Consider the following 13,888-nt stretch of genomic DNA (forward strand, 5'->3'; position numbering starts at 1 on the left):
TACACACATTAGGCCATGCAAAGTCAATTTGTAGTTTCTCAGGCCCTCACGCAAGGAATTTGGCAGCTTTCCAAATATCACGTGACCTCAAATTAAAGGCACTAAAAAAAAAGTAAAGGACAAATTTGTATGGTTTTTATCATGAATATAAATATGAACTTTAAATTATGCTTATTGAGAAGTCGGGGGTGTGTTTTCAATTGAATATTATTAGGCCAGGCAAAGTAGATTAGTAGTTTCTCATCACTGAAAATTGATGAGGCCATGAGATCATTATTCATTATTTATTATGCTGACAGTGCAATATTTTATTACACAAACAAACATTATGCCATCAGTAATTGAACTTTTCGGTTTCTACTATAATAATTTTGCCTGTGGTTGAGTGTAACTCATTAATTATAGACCACTCCCTGATATACAATGGGTGTAGACCACACCCCAAAAATAATGAATAATGAACTTTTGGGGGGGGGGGAAGTGATGAGGGGCTGATGAGAAACTACTAATCTAGTTTGCCTGGCCTATCATTAATATTAAATTTTATCAATTGCCTCAATCCGCTTGCTATTTTGGAATAATAGCGAATTACAAATTGATTGTGTGACCTTAATTCTATAAACAGATCGAGATGAATGCCTAATAGAGAGCAATCCTTGTGAGCATGTGTGCACCAACAACGAGGGCTCATTCAGCTGCTCCTGTAGAACTGGCTATCAGCTCCTCAATAATGGCAAAACATGTGAAGGTAGATTGTGATGGTTCAGTAGCAAAGTTCAAGCTTGCATGTATGAGGTATAGTTTTGAAATTTGAGATTGTAGTGTTACTGTATTTAGTGCTGATCACATGATCTCCAGCCAATCAGCTTATCTGAAAGTAGTCAGGTGACCATGGATTAAATAACTTAATCCACACTTAAGTGTGCTTTAAGTTGGTTTGTTAATGCACACTTTTATCAAACAATCATAATACAAGCAGATTGAATCTGAATCTCATCATAATTATAATAATAATACAAGCAGATTGAATACGTACACAAGCAAAGCTGAAAAGTATTAGAAAGTTGAATGTTATTGTTTCGACTTGTTTCATGTGTACTGAATTGCTGACTTGACCATAGCATCACTTTTTTGTCTGGAGAAATAGGCTCAGCTTGCTTCAAAGATGTACGTACCTGTACCTAAGCAAGATCCATATAATCGTTTCATCAAAGGTGCTTTGAATATCATAGCGTTCCAAAAGAGCAAACCAGATACTCATTGCCATATAGTTTGCGCACAAAGTTTCCCATCCAGTAAGCCAGATCAACTGGAGGCATATCGATCCAGTAGTGGGATCGGGACTGTTGGTCAGCAGGAGAAATAAGTCGAGAACATGCCCAGTCAGTCCAGATAGCTTTAGATCGTATCTCCTTTTCCTTTGCATCAGTTACTGGATCTACAAACCTACTAAAACTTGCTATTACGTCTAGCTAGCTAGCTAGCCACCAGCAACTGATTTAAAATGTAGCTAGATCTAGCTGCCACGAGGCTAGAGCTCACGTGACAGCACTAAATCCTTTAGAACACACCTAGCCAAGTCACGTGTTTTAATGCTGGTGCACTCGGATGGCCTCTCGGTTACGTAATGCACTCGGCTGCGCCTCGAGCACCACGTTAACCTCGAGGCCATCCTCGGCACGCAGATTAAAACACTTAATCTTGGCTAGGTGTGTTCTCATATAGTATAGCGACTAAGCAAAGGTTTTTATTGTATAGCTATTATTATATCCTTTCAATTGGTGATTTATATTATGTGTGCAGACATTAATGAATGTTTTCAAGCTGCTCTCATTTTGACTGATCTCTGTGAGAATGACCCAAATTCCCAATGTATCAACACTGAAGGATCTTTTACTTGCACTTGTGCGCCAGGATACACTCTACAAAATGAATCCTGTCAACGTGAGTAATTTTTATCACACATTGATGAATAAAAAATTGTTGTCAGGGGTATAGGCCTTGGTAGATTTTGCTAGCATAATTTTAGAAAAAATAGTACTACTGAGCATAAAGAATAATGGTGGGAAAAATAGTCTGACTTTGAAAAGAAAAATAGATATAAACGAAAAGATTTGTAAGCAAAACATGCTTCTGTTTTGTTTCATTCAACAGCTTTATACACGCATGTAGAAGGCTAGCTACAGCTGGCTGTTAATATGATATGTTATACGATTCAATGTATAATACAACTTGGTTCTATGTACATGACGTCATCCCTTTACTGATTTTATATTACTGTGACTCAAACACTCACTCACTCAGACTCCCAGAAATCAGTGTGAATAACATATTTTAGAATCAAAGTAGCAGCATAACTGAGAAAAATAGGCGGATGAAAAATAAAAATAGGTAAACAATCGAGCAAAATCTGCCAAGGCCTATATATCAGGGGGACGAATTTTGTGGTCAGTGAAGGCCATGGATATACTGTATATATATAGTGTGTATATTTCGAGGGTATAAATGTTTGCGGTTTTTGCTGATCAAGCATGTACCGCGAACATTTATACTCACGAATTTAATATCGCATGCATGCATGCATGCTGCAGAAAGGCTGCTATTCCGTGAAAATTAAATCTGCGAAAACCTTTCTAACAGTCAATCCGCGAAAGTGTGTTATACCCTTGAAATATACCCGCTATACGGTACTCTATAAAGAATTATGGCAATAATACATGTCTCAATAATTATATTGATCGATCTGAATGGAGTCTATAATTATAATTATATAGCTGTATAGCTATACATTCTTCTTGAATGTATTATATCACAGCAAATGTATTCTCAGGTACCAGTGAGTGTTTCCTTGATGCAACTCTATGTGAGCAAGTATGCACAGATACTGATAGGGGATTTGTGTGCTCTTGCATGGAGGGCTATCAGCTACTTGATGGGAACCAGTGTGAAGGTAAAAATACTGAGAAGAAAGTAATTATGCCTCGGGTGCGCATGCGAGGTATACGGTAATGTGTTTTGTCAGTCTGTCTGCCCAGGTGCATTATAAGGCATGCATGTCCAGAAACAAAAAGAGCTAACGTTATACACAGTGAATAGTATTCAATAATCCAACACAATAATTGTATATCAGTTCGGACTATAGAAACCACTCCCTTTCTTTTGGGAAAGGGATTGGCCAGTTGCTGTGTTGAGAGTTGTCCCAGTGTGTGAAGACTGAATCTCACGCTTCCACAAGAATACAAACGTCACAAATGCTCGCCCACCTGCTATAACTATTACTGCACACATTATTATAAGCCTCGAGTATAAACACATCACTGGTGGTCTGTTACGTATTTTGTGGTTTATATACAAATTGTATTCCAACAGGACAACTCTTAATTAATTAACACGGCAGTTCTTTTCCCAAAAGAAAGGGAGTGGTAGTGGTTTCTAGTCTATAGCTACGATCAACTTCAAGAAGTGTAAGTACAGTGTCATGTGACTGGATCTCCACCCTCACCTATAGTAATTGCAGAATTTACCACCCACACGTGATAAAACATTCCAATGCATGCGATGACGTCAGGTATAACAAATTAATTCCATGTTACTTTAATTTGGACAGTCCTTAATGGCCCTATAGGTCCCTAAGTGTCTGTCTGTCTGCATGTGTAGACTGCTACAGCTGCTCAATGATAAATGAAGTACAAGTAAGAGCTTCTATATAGGCTTCTAGTCACGTTTCCTTGGATAGATTTGCAAAATAATGCTTCGTTCTCAACTTACGGCTAGGTTTGCTTACTTTATCAGATTGGGTCTTCAAACTCGTGTGTAACAAAATCTGTTGATATAACTTAGCCATTCTACTTAGTAGTCAGCTCTGCACTATAGAACGCTATATCTATTATAGTATATATATAGCTGCAACAGAGAGAAAAAAGCTGCAAAGCCGCACTGTTTCATGGCTTATACTTTCGGCATCTTTTTAACAACAATAATGGTCATCATTTCCCACTCTTTTTCACCATTCCCTGCATGCAAAGTAATATTCAATTGAATTGTAACTGTACATTGTACATTGTGTATATATATCAACATTTCTGTAGCTGCTTGGCATTTACTATTGAAGTACATGCATGTAAGAGCTTCTATAGGCTTTTAGCAAGGTTTTATTGGATTTCGATTCGTGGATTTGCAAAATAAAGCTTTGTTCTTGAGTTATGGCTAGTTGTGCTGACCTTGGCAGTCTCTTCAAACTTTAGCCTCGGTCCCAGGCCGATTTTTTTTTAATAGAACGAAGTTGAAAAATACGGCCTGGTATTGATTGTATCTGGGCGTGGCAGGAACCGGAAACCAAAGCAGAGAGTCTTCACACTTTGTTTCCTGTCATATTTCACCGTATAAGTTTAATACTGTAATTTAGCTCCGTGTATGCTCTTAAGTAACTGAAATCTAGCCATAGATTATCTAGCTAGCTAGCTACTGCAAGTTTAAGTTGTTCAGATTAACGTATACATTGTATGCTTCACAAGAAGGCCCCACTCTCATTGCAAAACAGGCCCAGCTCTTGTCAGAAGGAAGAAACGTCTTTGCCATGGTTTTCAACATGGTATGGCAAGTCTCTTGCTTTCACTCACTGCCCTTTGTGATGGACTACAAACTAGTAGGTAGGACCAACACTGCCGGTGTCACAGCAGATACAGTCCGGGCCAAAAATGTGTCCGGCCGGACCCTAAACACTAGCGGAAATGGTCCAAACTGATTACTTTTTAGCAGAAACTGTCCGTCTATCAATAGGAAGTAATACACTGCCAAACCACCCATTGGCTAACTTCACTTTACAGCAAGGAAGTGAAAAGTCAGAGTCAGAGTCAGATATTAAAGCAATACAATCTGAATAAAATATAAGTCTAGTTACAAATCATGAAGATTGCAGATTCATGAATACTTAATGACTTGTTATCATCAGTCTTGTCAGGGGGAAAAATTATCACAAGACCACGCATCACTCTAGGCACCGTCGAGAACTGTGATACAGGTCTTGTGGTACCACTCTTCGCATTTTGCACATTCTATCAGCTACACTCCCTGCTTCTTTGGTCTTGAGTGGAAGAGCTTCTGCCCATTTGGAGTGGTAGTCAGTACATGTAATGATGTACTTATTCCCACAGAGTGGGCCAATGAAATCATTACTAATTCTGTGCCAGACACTGCTGACAGGCACACAGTTTTTTTAAGAGTGAGATTGGCTCGTTGGCAGCTATCACAAGTCTTGACATAGTTGTCTTGACATCATTGATCATTTAATTCCAGTAGTAGTCTAGATCTACCTGTATAATATGCATGCATTTCATTATGAGCTTTTTCATACAACTGAGAGTGTAATCACAACCTTAATTAAATAATGCCTGAGCTTAAATTATCTTCTCCCTGGTTTTACTTTTCCCAAAATGCCCAGCTAGCTTGTCTGAATGACAAGCAGTTATGATCCTCTTCTTTGTACTACCCCTGATCCACTACCTCTCTCTGCCACCATGAGTACATGTATAGTAAAGAGCTTAAATTATCTTCTCCCTGGTTTTACTTTTCCCAAAATGCCCAGCTAGCTTGTCTGAATGACAAGCAGTTATGATCCTCTTCTTTGTACTACCCCTGATCCACTACCTCTCTCTGCCACCATGAGTACGTGTAGTAAAGAAGGCCATCATGAATTCTGAACTTCTCCTTATGCTTCTCTTGGCCCCTTCACTTGCATTATGCTACTGTTCTATCTACGGTTTATTCCAGACAATATACGCCACACCAGACAGGAAATGCGACGCGATCCCTGTCCGGCACGGACCGTTTCTGCGCGCAAAATTAGTCCCCCGGACCAAATTCTGGCCGGACTTTATTTCCTGTGACACCGGCCCTTGTCGACAGGTGTGTTGTTTTGGCAAATCTCTCTGCTTATTGTTTTTTGGTTCCTAACCACGCCCAGATACAATCAACACCAGGCCTACACAGTAAAAACAGATTCGTTATAATAACATAAAACATCTCAAATAAAATGCATCATTTGAAATTTAATGTAGAAATGACAGAAATTTATATCATTTCTACATTAAATTTCAAATGATGCATTTTATTTGAGATGTTTTATGTTATTATAACGAATCTGTTTTTACTGTGTAGTTGTCAGCCTAGCTAGAAACAACTCGGCCTGGAATCGAGGCTATTCAAACTCGTGCATATAGTAGTTATTCTACGTAGTAGCTAGCTCTGCACTAGAGCGCTATATATATAGCGCTAGCTATTAGTGGGCTGCAAGAGTGAAGAAAGAGCTGTAAAGCTCAGAGCCTCCAAGTAAAAACTTTTCTTTTCAGTTTAATAAGCTCATTATTCTGTATTTAATCAGTATAAACAATGTAAAAGAAAAGGAGTAAAAAACATGGAAATGAGATGAAATGCTGTTTAGTGGCTTATGATAGTCTCATTTGCCCTGCCCCTTTAATAAAGGGGTGTGGTGAGTGAGACTTAGCTTTACAAGATATTTATAGCTCAATATAGAACAGCCATGATAATTTTACTTTAAGCATCATTTTTAAAACAGTTATAATCGATCATGTCCCACTCTTTTGCACCGTTCCTGCTATATAATGCACTGTGCTCCCAGACTCTTGCAAGCATTTTCATTCCACCGAAGCATCAGCACTCACGGTACTTTCATTTATTTAGTCCAGCTAGCTTGATCAATGAATCATACATGTATGCAGATGTTAACGAGTGTATGGGGATCAACAATTGTCAGCAGGTGTGTACAAACACTGAGGGTTTATCATTATTCTTGTAGTTGCATGCAGTGAAGGGTTTTATATATGGTGGAACCTGTATAGTAGTATATGTGTGCAACTGCATGCATGCTATTTATGCACATTATTGCAATTCGGCCGGTCAGTATAATTTTGCATGTATAATTCGTACACTCATTAGGCCTTGAATCCTTGATCGAATATGTACGCCGGCATAATAATTTAGAGCATATAGGTGCTCTCGAGCATCAAGAATTATGCTAGCATAATAGGCTGATTTTCAAGCATTAAAATTAATAAGCAAAATAGGAGGATTTTCAATAGTTGGGCGTGGCTATATAAGTAAAGTTTTGAATGCACTGTGAAAATAGTTCATTGAGTTGCATGCGCAGTAGCTCAGAACATGCCCACATTCACACCTGGCAGTAATAAATCTAGTTTTTATGATAGCTAAATAAAGTCCAATCAATGTTGAAAATTGACTAAGCCCACTTTTGGTGTTACTAACCCGAGGTGCGCCGTGGCGCCACGGGTTATATATTAGTCAGTCAGTCAGTCTGTCTGTCGTTCTGTGTATTCTGAGTCTACTCACCTAGATGATATAGCACTGTGTTTGTACCATGCCTCACCTCAACACAACAAGTAGTAGTTTTAAATTAGGCAGATTTTGATGTTAACTTCGTTGTTGAATAAAAGCGAGCAAAAGCTAAGAAGCTAAAAAGCTCAAATCTGCACTTTGGCCTAGATGAAATCTACACGCGGCTTTGACTCGAGACTATAGACTCACTATACCTCAAATAAACGCCGAGGGTTTACACTTTAGTGCTCTAGTCAGGGGCGTATAGCTACCATTGTTTCCTGGTTGCCCAGGAGCTTGTTGATAAAAATGGGCAGGGCTCCTATAATTGAAATCAAGCAGCCCTACCCATCTTTTCTGCAATATCCACATGGCTGCAATATTAGTCTTCAAACACCATGAAGCTGTTTATTTGGCTTTGTCTCAGCTAGCTATAGTGTCTTCTTTAGATTTACCTCAAACGTTCTAGCAATCAATCCTGCTCCAGTATTTCTCAGACTTAGCTCTAAGAACGAATTTATTCAGGAAGTACAAGTTTAGATCACAATGCAATCCCAGCCACATAAAACCTCAGGTAAATGACATTTAATTGTGCTCGGCTAGACAATACATAATTAACACCTGCCTTTTAGTACTATAGCTAAGTACGTTAGAACAGAGATTGAAGAGAGAGGGATATGAAACTTGATGACGTGTACATACAATCCGTGTTGCCTAAAATGGGCGTGGCACATTGTCTTTACTGCAAGTTCTATGTAAAATCATGTAAAATACTTTGTGGGACTGTATCTCTGGACTTGCTGCTACATATAGAACAAAGTTGATATTAAATGCAAGAGTGGACCTTTGGGAAGTGTAACAGCTCATCAGCTAAGAGCCAAGAGACAGCTTGTTCGATCACTTCAACTTTTTTGACCTCTTGCACTTGTCCTGGAGCAAAATTTTGCAAAATTGTACACTAAAAATCGATTATACTTTCAGCATCAGGGCGATCTAGCCTTTGAGACAGGCACAAGTACGTAGAATACATAGCTAACATTAAAACTCATCACTGAACCATCTTATGAAAACCAACTTGCTTTCTGCTACAGTCCCACAAAGGCTAGTATAGCCAATAAACCAGGGAATCTGGCGTTCTGGATTTTATTGCCACCAAATATATTTTAAAACAATCTGTGGCTAGTCAGTTATATGATCATAATTCTTCAAGTGAGTCATCCAGCTTCCCATGGGCCTGTTTTTTTTTATTTACAAATTAATCCGCCATTTTTATAGCAACACGGAGTGCCTAAACTTTTTACTCTGATTTACATTGAGCACATAAGCTCACGTGACTAGTTTCATATCCCCTTCTCTTCAATCTCTGGTTAGAACATGTAACTTTTTTTGTATGAATGAACAATGAGCAGTAGGTGTGCCCCAATTAAAAGAGTGTGGTACCTGAAAGTGGGCGTGGCTTCAACAATTTCGCGGCGCTGCCAATTTTTCTTTGGAAACCTCTGTCTCAAAAGTCAAAAGTCTGGCTCTACACCTCTGCTAGTATATAATAGGTGACACTAGTACTTAATAATAGGTGTTGAATAATAGGATGATTATTTTGGTACACTAGCTGTTAGGCCATAGATACTATATAAACTACTACAGTTGTAATTTATAGTATCTATGGTTAGGCCATGCAAAGTCAATTAATTTTGTTTTCTCAGGCCCTCACGCCTGGAATTTGGCAGCTTTTTTAAATATCACGTTACCCAAAATTAAAGGCACTAAAAGAAAAGAATTTGTATGGTTCGTTTGTCATGAATATAATTATTTATGCACTTCCGCTTATTGAGAAAGTTAGGGGTGTGTTTTCAATTAAAATTCTATATCATTAAATTATTATCATTAATATTTATCATTCTGCTTGCAAATAATAGTACAAATTGACTTTGTGTGTAAATCATTTTATGTTTTACAGACACTGATGAATGTATTCAAGCAGCTCACATTTTGATTGACCTCTGTGAGAGTGAACCAAATTCTCAATGTATCAATACTGAAGGATCTTTTACATGTACTTGTGCACCTGGATATGTCTTGCAAAATGAGTCTTGCATTATACGTGAGTACAGCTATCGAATACATTGTGCAAGAATGATATTCATATCAATATTATAGTGATCAGGAATGAACCCAAGCCCAATGTTGATGTAATTATTGTGGACAGTCAAGCAACACTGACACCTGACACAGTACGTATAAGCTTGACAATTGTGCTATTATAATTATAAAATAGTCAAGAAAAACGTTTGCAATGTGAAAGTTGCTATAGTTAGCCAGGGGGAAGCACCAAAAAACATGGAAAGCTGTACGTCAATCCATCACAAAGTCCTTCACATGCACATTTTCTGCACAGGCTAATTAACAATGCTAATGATAATTCTTGACATACACAGTCCAATGTTTACCACGTACAGAATGTAATTAACTATTAAGTGGACTATGTTTGTTGAAGTACATAATTATTTATAATGTTGTTAACATACATGCATAATTATAAGGTAATTGTCCTTAAAATGTTCATAGATTGTTCTTTATGACGTTGTGATGGATTGACGTATAGCTCTCTTTCACTTTCTTGTTTCCATGCTTTTTGGTGCTTCTCCCTATCCAATCCTAGCCACTATCATTATAGCGAATGTTTTTCCCAGACTAGTCCCCTCTTTTATTTGTAGAGGAGTAAGTACAACTTCAAGAAGCAATGAATTAGTGGAAGTTCAAAAAGAGAAGACAGGGCAGGAATGAGCATAGCCACGTATAGCACAACATATTTGAGGCACCCAAATTTCGTGGAATGGCCTCTAAAAACATTTTGTTGAATAAATGTTTGGGTTGACTGCATGCTTACCGGAAACACTCTCAGGTCACGCCTTTAATTTTTGTACGTTATAGCAGATAATTCTAATTAACAAACAATTTTCGGGGGCTTAATTTTTGCTATTTTCTAGAATTAAAAATCCTCTACGAAATCCTCCACGAAAATTGTTTCACAAAAATAATAACCATAAATAGTAAAACGACCACTAATTGCATTTGCGAAACAATCGATAGGAAGCTACAGGCTGGAACACCCACAAACATGACACAATTGGCCATTTGGTGTTTACTCACAGCTAAACTACATGCTTCTTACCCAATCTGAACCACCTCTAGAGTGGGTTGGCTAATTCAGATTAGAAACCGAATTAAGCTTATTTACACAAATGCAGAACCGGATTCTAACCCGGATTAAAGACCTCGTGTAAATGTACAAAAACTAAATGTGCAGCCAGTTTCAAAATTTGGTCTGGTCTTTTCCTGTAAAGATTTTAATATAAGTGAACATACGTGAAACATTACTAAAAATCAACAAACGCTCTGCCAACCCTAATTTAATTACCCAGTATATAGGTTGTATAATACTTATTGTGGTCACGCACACAATAGATTGTGCACGGTACTGTGTATATCGGCAGCCGAGGGTGATAATCATCATGCACTCAGATATCAGCCTTAGAAACACTCAGTCTGGCAGAAATGAAGCAAGTTAAGCTTGATAAAGCAATGCTCAGAAACAGCCTCAGTGCTTAATTTTAGCACTATACTGCATGCAGGCTTCACTAGAAAAACTAATCATAATTATACGTTTTGATTTCATAATAATAATTATAGCAGCTATAACTTTTGATCTCGTTGTAACTATGAGTTAAGTGCCGTTTCTTAGTTACAGCAACTGCAATAAGCTAGTACATTATTACATCATAACGTCCTTATTACTATGTAAGTATTATAGCTTCCACTATAATTATGCGTGTGATCTCATTAAACATTTTGTAGTTCACACCAAATCGCCAAGAGATATTCAAGACAACAACAGCAGTAGCTGTTAATAATTATTGCAAATCTATATCCTGCAAGTTAATCCTTCCGTCGGGAGAAGTTCAAAGGTCTGTTAATTATTTATAATTGGCATAATGATGGGTTTCTTTCGATATCCATGGAGGGGCACCATGTAGCAACATTATGATACGCTTTCTATAGCTAAGACTAATTGATGTCATACATTGTTCAGATGTCATATATCCTCAGATTCACTAAACTTGTAGATCTGTAATAATTATTTTTTCTGATTCCCTTATTGCTATATCAAAATCGTGATGCACTTACTTTAATTAGGATTACTCAACTTGTTATTTCGTCAGCAAATGTTGCCATTCCTACTTCTCTCATCAAGCAAAATAATGGAGGGTATTTGGAATTTGTTGTGTATGTCCAAGTGAACGGAACAACCTATCTCTTAAAAGATCACCTGAAGTCGGCAATAATGGTATATTCACTAATTAACAATTTTACTACTTCTTTAGTATGTTTTTAATGCTTATATAGAATGCTGTAGAGCTCTATAAAATGAACGGATTCAGTCCGACTTTGGAGGCTGCACTCCCTCCAACTGTACTGAACAGTGCAGCAGGACTCATTGGAGTCATAGTCGGAGCTGTGATAACACCTGTCATTTTGGCAGCAGTAATTATTCTAACTGTCATGTGGTAAGTGAAGCTTTATGTTTATTACTCAACAGCAAATTTTATTGAATCTGGGAATCACTGCATTATAATTATATTCGTTTGCTTTCAGCTGTAAGCATAAAAAAAACAAGAAGAAGAATCTGTTTGAGATGGACGATGTAAAGGTCGTTGTAAATCCTTTGTATGAAGACATAACTATTGTAGCTAAGCTTAGGAACTAGCTAGCAATTTTAACTAAAAACCACACGATAAAATATTTGCAGTAGCTCAATCTTTTAGTGATAGTGTTAATAATTTTTGTTTAATTGTGTTAATTAACCCGATATTTATCAGTTTTGAAATTGATTAAATGCAGCAAAACACGTATTGCTATTACTATAGGGGGATATGATATAATGATATAATTATTACTTGTGGTCATGCAGTTCTATATATATATAGTTGGTATCCATGCATGGGGAACAAGATGCTCAGAAGAGCACTCACCCCGTGCACGTTGGCGTAATTAGTATGGATTGAGGCACGTGACAAGTATAGGCCTGAGCTAATTATTCAATCAATTTTGCCTATTACTTTCATTCTCACTGTCCTTCCCTATTATTCAAGAAACTCTCACCTATTATTCAAGTTTTTCAGTCAATAATTTCTAACACTTAGAAAAATTGGATTGTAATAGCATGAACAGTATAAATTTGTCTTCTATAGATCTCTTTCTTCCTACAGTGGATTGCAACCTTTCTCTTTCTTGTGAGATTTAATGCTTGAGGAGCTTTGAAGACTTCAAATTAAATGATCTTGCTGTTATATTTGTATTTAGAGCCATTCTGTGCATGCGCAATAGTGTTTTGTGGTTAATTTTGCCTATTATTCCAAGATGCTGCCTATTATTAAAAAAATTATTCAAGTATAATTAGGCCTAAGCTAACAGTCATGCATGCATGTGACCAATGAGGTCAGTGTGATTTCATTGCACATCTGGTTACAGTACCTGCATATACAAAATCGCCAAATTTACCTGCTATTCGGTATACCATGCACTCGAGGCCATAGTTTAATCATAGCATAATATAGGTATAATCTATACTCCATAGATATAGGTAGCTATATTCCCACGTGTAAAACATAGACCACATCCTATATTGTGATGTCATAATTATAGCATCAAACTATATAATTATGACTCGCATATCAGGCCCATGCATGCATAATTTATGCCATGGAGCTCGAGATAATCATTCATGCACCAATCATTTATTGCGATTCAGATGACAATGCCAATAATGGTCAAGTGATCGTCGGGAGTTCTATAGTATAATTATATATTTGTTCAGAGTCTACAATTCATTGCTGTCAACTGTAACCAGATCAAACTCCAAGTTCTTGCCTGAGAAAGGGATTGTACTGGACCTGTAGTTGAGAATAAAAAACATGTCACCGTAATTATATTCAACATAACGTATTATAATTATGTAAAAGGTTTGTCGAACGAGGTCTTACAACTTAGTAGTACATTATCGACGTGGCTCTGATAGGTGAGCTCAACGATACTGTTTTGAGCTGTGTTGACTCTCAGGTATAGTATCTGTTTCCACTGCATGGCATCCTTCACAAACAGTTTCACTCACTGTGGCATAGGCCTTGGAAACAGCCTCCAGCTGGAACATGAGATATCTTCTTGTTGCTGTCACTAAACACTTGCAGTCTGTGAAGAGGTCCATCGTCATAGAGATGGAAGCTACACTGCCAATTGACATCGTAGTTCAAAGAAATTATTGATGATTTTCCACTGTTGACAGGATTATTAGTACATGTATAATTATGTTGTGCCGTTGTGATTCTGTATAGCCTCAATTCCAGGCCGCTTGAAAAAGGCGGCCTGGTATACCTTGTATATGCGCATGCGCGTATAGAGTAGAAGAGGGTATTATGAGACGGAACCAATTATGAGACAGCTGTTTAAAACAGGAGTGCTTCAGCTATTCTGTCTGCAGTTA

At 37.5% G+C, this 13,888-nt stretch overlaps 1 protein-coding gene across 1 annotated transcript in view; it reads left to right on the forward strand.

The window, feature by feature from the left end:
* LOC135345927 (mucin-like protein) overlaps positions 1-12,235 on the forward strand; it is a 28,531-nt gene extending 16,296 nt beyond the window's left edge. Inside the window, exons 15-23 of the mRNA XM_064543377.1 lie at positions 626-748; positions 1,804-1,944; positions 2,831-2,950; positions 9,308-9,451; positions 9,508-9,581; positions 11,206-11,315; positions 11,545-11,695; positions 11,755-11,915; positions 12,004-12,235. Of these exons, the coding sequence (XP_064399447.1) occupies positions 626-748; positions 1,804-1,944; positions 2,831-2,950; positions 9,308-9,451; positions 9,508-9,581; positions 11,206-11,315; positions 11,545-11,695; positions 11,755-11,915; positions 12,004-12,115 (1,136 nt within the window). The 3' untranslated portion in view covers positions 12,116-12,235. The remainder of the gene's footprint in view (positions 1-625; positions 749-1,803; positions 1,945-2,830; positions 2,951-9,307; positions 9,452-9,507; positions 9,582-11,205; positions 11,316-11,544; positions 11,696-11,754; positions 11,916-12,003) is intronic.
* The last annotated feature ends 1,653 nt before the right edge of the window (positions 12,236-13,888 follow it).

The sequence above is a fragment of the Halichondria panicea genome, chromosome 1 (genome assembly GCF_963675165.1).
Source record: "Halichondria panicea chromosome 1, odHalPani1.1, whole genome shotgun sequence".
Lineage (NCBI taxonomy): Eukaryota > Metazoa > Porifera > Demospongiae > Suberitida > Halichondriidae > Halichondria > Halichondria panicea.